The sequence below is a fragment of the Cyprinodon variegatus genome, unplaced genomic scaffold, assembly GCF_000732505.1.
Source record: "Cyprinodon variegatus isolate N-32 unplaced genomic scaffold, C_variegatus-1.0 Scaffold169, whole genome shotgun sequence".
In the NCBI taxonomy this organism is placed as follows: Eukaryota; Metazoa; Chordata; class Actinopteri; order Cyprinodontiformes; family Cyprinodontidae; genus Cyprinodon; species Cyprinodon variegatus.
Genome location: NW_015150622.1, coordinates 685,984 through 691,399, shown reverse-complemented (window position 1 = coordinate 691,399; position 5,416 = coordinate 685,984). Strand labels below are relative to the sequence as shown.

Sequence of the window (5,416 nt, the reverse complement as noted above, 5' to 3'; positions counted from 1 at the left end):
TCCCTGGTTTAAGCCATGGAGAAAACTCTGGGCTGGAGACAATTTTTGTTACATTTACACTTGCTCATATTTTCCAGACAAAAATTAATGGTGGAAACCCCCCAAATGTCCCGGCTGCAACAACGCTTTTATTGGTTCCGCTATCGGGACAAAACCAGTGATGGCAGGCCATTATTATTTTTAAATACAAAAAAAAGGTCAATTTTAATGTTTTATTTAGATGACACAAATAAATCATAATAAAAATAAACCTATTTATGATGTTTTAAAAATTAAGACCTACGAAAGACTGATTTAAGACATTTTAATACCAATTAAGGCCTTAATTTTATTTTGAAGAATTCAATGCCTTTTTAAGACTTTTTAAGGTCCCGCGGGAACCCTGCTGTAAGACAGGACCTGAACCGATCGTTATAATCCCCAAAACATTCTAGAACAATTAACTCATTAAGCCCTGAGGGTCTTAGGAGCAAATTCTGCCTGTAATGACATGTGAAATAAAGCCAGTACAGCTCCCAAATTATAAATTGGAAATACAATTGTTTGTAATTTTATGATAGAAAGGCAAAGGGAAATATTTTTCAGGTGGAACCACCATTTTAAATGTCAAAATATATGATTAATAAACAAGGAAAAAGTTAAATATATTTAGCCTCGCCCATTTTTTTTTTTTCAAAATAAACATTGCAAAACACCATGAAACCCCATTTGAAACTCTGGATGAACCTTCAGACTTTATAGATCTGCATCTTGACTATTAATTTTAGCTAATTTGGACTGAATAAGTTGAAGCATGTTTGTTCCACAAAGGTTTTAGAGGGGATTGTGCTAGGAGAAAATGTGAATTTGGCTTTTAATACTTTTGCAATAAATAACATTATGTATTTTTTACTCTGCCCTTGCCCCCTTTAACCCAATCTTGTAGTTTTGAACTGTTTACAATGATGATGATGGAAAACTGAGGTCTTTTTCCTTGTTGTTCTATCAAAATTGACTCCGATAATAGATTAGCAAAGAAGGGACAGCGAGTTAACCGTACCACAGAGAGCCCACTGTACTTTTTATGTTTAGTTCTCCTGCAGTCTGGACCACTTCACTGGGGAACAACAGAAAGCAAAAGATGAGTGAGATGAAACGACAATGAAACGACAGAATGATGTGAAACAATAAAGCAGGGAGGGGGATGAAATGTGGCGGGAGGCACAGATAGGGGGAGCGGTTTCTCACCGATGGGCCGCGAGTTAAACTCGGTGTCCAGAATCTCCAGAGAAGGCACCAAATCCTGCTGTGAGCTGGGCGTGGCCTCCGAGGGATTGGCTGGACTCATCATTTCTGGTTCTTTGTCGTTCTGCATCTGCGCATAGACGTTGAGGCCTGGGATCTTCCTTGAGGAAAGATTTACAGTGAGGCAAATGGATACAGAGAGGAGCCTGAACTACGAGAAAAAAATAAAGAAATCAAAGCAGAGGAGCTCCAGGAGAGAAGCTGATTGATCAGATTACTTTTATCAACCTTTATCTGAATCTTTTCTCCCTGTCAATCAGCATTTAGATGTAAATCAACAGAAATAAAAAGACAGAGCTGTTCAGGCTAATGAATTTTTCATTCCGCCTTAGCGAGTCTATAAATCCTCGTGACCCTTCACATGATTTTCCCTCGCAACTACAACTCGGCAAGGAAACACGATTTAACATTTCAGAAAGGTCAGCTGCCTCTATTTAAAGGCCTTAATATTGATAGCAGCTGAAGGCTGACTGACATTTCTTTCGGTGAGGGGATGACCTGATAAGAGTCTGCCAGATCCCTCAGATGTGGGAATGGAAACACATTTTTTCATATTTTTTTGACAGCCATATATCAGCCTTTTGTTTTGCAGGCTGTCAGAGACGCCGACTAGTCGTCTGTTTTTGGAATTTCAGGAAAACTTTACCTTTTAAACTTGTAGATGACAAACACAGCTAAACCCGCAACCACTACAGAGAGCAGCATTAGCATGGCGGAGCCACTGTGGTTCTCGCTGGTGTCCACCAGGGGCGCTGCAGAGACAGGGAGACAATCGGCGCGGGGAATTTACGACACAACGAAGTTAGACAGCCTGTATTTACAGCCTGCTGATTCATGCAATGAGCGGTGAGCAGAAATGAGACCCATGTGATGAATCTGTTTAATATATGGACTTCTCTTACTCTTTAGCTTAAAAGCCCCTTTAGGACAGTAGCAGCATCCCCAAAAGGAAGAGGCACACATACGTCTCTGATTGTCTCTGTGTAGCTACATGGTGGGAGCCAATCAGACACAGGGGTGGAGTTATTAGTCGAGAGGGGGTGGGGCAGTAACAAATATGAAAATAAACCTGACTATCCACTGAGCCTGCAGGGTTTCTAAAGGCTGCATGCTTTATGTTTGTGCTGAAGGTACTTCCTGAGAAAGCGGACGGCTGTACCTGCCGACAGGTGAGCAGCGTACACGGTGACCTGGACTCCCGGCCGCAACGTGAACTGGACCAGGTTTTGGTTTAAGGCATTCAGCAGAAGCTCTGAGAGCTGCAGAGACAGAGAGGGAAAGAACGCACAAAAAACTTCATTATTTTGGACAAAATTGGATCTGGAAAACATTCAAGAAAATTATAGTTTTCCATCCATCCATTTTTCATCATGCTTATCCCTGCTGAGGTCACGAGGGGTACTGGTGCTTATCTCCAGCTGTCTACGGGCGAGAGGGGGGGTCCACCCTGGACAGGTTACCAGTCCATCGCAGGGCAACACAGAGACAAACAGGACAAACAACCATTCACATACACAATCACACCTAAAGAGAATTTAGAGAAGCAAATTAAACTAAACAGTCATGTTTTTGGACTGTGGGAGGAAGCAGGAGTACCTGGAGAGAGGGCCGGGAATCGAACCTGTAACACTGAGCAGGCTGTAACGTTTTCCTTAAACACAAATTCATTGTAGTTTTTAAAGTATAACCCAAAGGCAAAGTGGAAGTTTTACATTACTGATACATTTATTTGCAGTGAAAATGTCTTGTACACTGCAAAAAAATGGAAATCTGTATGAGTTATTTTTGCTTAAATTGAGTGAATTTTGTCTTGAATTGAGGAGATAAGTGAGACACTTTGCCAATGGAACAAGACAATTTACATTTAAAATAAGAAAAAAACAATTGCTTTGTCTTATTTCAAGTGCATATTATCTAATTATCTTATTTTAAGAGTGAAATTACTCATTCCATTGGCAAACTAGCTCATTTACCTACTCAAATTAAGGGTGAATACACTTAATTTAAGAAATTTTTTACTTATTTCTAGATCGTTTTTGCAGTGTAATTACTATCTCAGACATCTTAGAAGTAAAGAGAGTCCATCTCTGTTGGATTTGCTGTAGATGCAGCCGTTCTGTTCCAGCCTCAGAGGTTCTAGACTCTAGAACCTCTGAGGCTGGATGCATGCTCTAGAATCTAGAGCATGCAAAGAGAATAAACCACATCATTAAGGGCCAACAGGTCAGACAAACCGTTGAAAGAGGAGTAAGGGTTTAAATCAGGTCACCAATAGGGCCCTCAAGACCACAATGGGTTCCCTCAGAGTCTTCTAAAAATAGAACAACTCACCAGTGGGCTAAGTTTGACATTTTATTTTTCTCTGTGGCTCTTCTTTTTTTTAAATTATTTACTCCAGCAACATATTGGATGTTTTTGCATTTAATTTTCTCACCGTTATGTTCTGCTGCGTGTCTTTTGGATTTCTTTGCTCATTTGACAAACGCCCTGTTAGGGTATTCTCAGGTTTGAAGAGCATCTTGGATGTGTTTCTGTTCTTTGTGCTTCCCTTGTGTTTTTGCTGCTTTTGCATGTCCGTACAAAAATGGGAAGCGAAACACCTTGAAACTTTGAAACAAAGTCCAGTATATTGTTTTTAACCTTAGATAATGTGTCCTTGCAACGGTCTGAAGCAGATGTCTGTTATTGGTATACTGTAGATCCAAACAGGATGGATAAAAGCTGCTTTCCTTTAAACTGGGACCACCGTCTGATATAATGCAAAAGAAAACGCCCTCTACTGGAAAAACACTCTCAGTCTGTCATGCTTTTGGGGGGTGTTTCTGTTTCTTTACTTGGATTCCTGTTTTTGAGCATTTCTGTTATATCTTTAATGTTCTAATTTGATCATTCTTTCTGTTTGGTTCTATGCTTCTGTTCCCCTAATCATTATTATCTCCACCTGGTTCTCATCATTTCTTTTCTTCTGTCATATGTGGTATTAATTTGCTTCACTCATTACAGGTGAATATTGGTTGCTCGTCGTGCTGTGTCATGGTTGAGTGAAATAAATCAGCTTTAATCACTGAACTGCTGAAACTATTGGGTCTGCTCTAAAGAACTGCATCCTAACTGTCCATCTAGTTGGGAATTACTGCAGATCCTTCCCTATCCAAGGGGAGGAGCAGTGGTTTATGAACCTCAGCTTTGTATGGATAGCACTCTATATACAAATTTGTATACTTGAGTTTGCTTATTGTGTGTTCACTGAAACTAAGAAAGTGAAAAGTTTTTTTTAAACAAACATTTTAGTATTCTATATATTATCCATGTTCATCTATCATTAAAAATGTTTATGCTCCTTTTTCCTTATATGTTTTCTTTTCATACTGTATTCTTATCTAATTTAATTTCACAAATCTCTTTCTCTTCACTTTTAGTTCAATACATACCCTTGCTCTTAACCAATAGAAATGTTGCTAACGTCCATTTAGACCAATAGAAATGCATCTTCTCTCCTCACTGAAGAGGAAAGCTGCCTCAGAAGTGAAGGGAATTTGATCTGTAAAAGGCACTTCAAAAATGATTTAATTTATAAAAATCTATCTGATAAATATAATAGAAATAGAATAGAAAAAAAAACAAAAAATATTAATAAAATAGAAGAAAGTAGTGTGAATAAAAATGTAGGCTAAACATCAGAAAAAATAAAATCGGAGAAAAAAAGCAAAGTTACTCTCAAAAATTTTTTTTTTTTTTTGAGTTTCTCTTTGGATTGCACTTTTTTCAAATTTCCATTTTCAAAATGCATTCTTTGCTTGCAGCAATAAAGGATCCAAAGTCGTCCCAAACTGAAAGGAAAATACATCTATTACTAAAGCTGAAAATGTTCATTTCAGCATCTAATAAATGGCTGAATTTTTAACAGTTTAAGTTAAACACACATCCTCTGCCTTCTTTCCTGAAACCTAATTTTCATAATAATACAGTTGATGATTGGAGAACATTTCCCACATCTGTTTAATGTTGTTGGCAAACTGAAAACCAATAAACAGCTTTTCAATTCAGTAAAATTATGTTTTAAATTTCAACACTAGATTTAAGTTGGTAGTTGCTGGCGAGTTGCAGTAGCTTTAAATGCAAGCATTAGCAC

The 5,416-nt window shown here is 38.2% G+C and overlaps 1 protein-coding gene across 6 annotated transcripts in view; it reads right to left on the bottom strand.

Annotated features, from left to right (window-relative positions):
- Nucleotides 1–5,416, bottom strand: part of LOC107086970 (VPS10 domain-containing receptor SorCS1-like) — a 308,080-nt gene that overhangs the window by 5,344 nt on the left and 297,320 nt on the right. For 2 of the 6 annotated variants that reach the window (XM_015378284.1, XM_015378285.1), the window contains exons 24-26: nt 2,444–2,543; nt 1,931–2,036; nt 1,228–1,385 (exon numbers count right to left, since the gene is read on the bottom strand). In XM_015378284.1, the coding sequence (XP_015233770.1) occupies nt 1,228–1,385; nt 1,931–2,036; nt 2,444–2,543 (364 nt within the window). Of the gene's footprint in view, nt 1–1,039; nt 1,097–1,227; nt 1,386–1,930; nt 2,037–2,186; nt 2,272–2,443; nt 2,544–5,416 lie in introns of those variants that run through there. The other 4 variants (XM_015378286.1, XR_001481330.1, XR_001481329.1 and 1 more) reach the window with 4 other exon arrangements.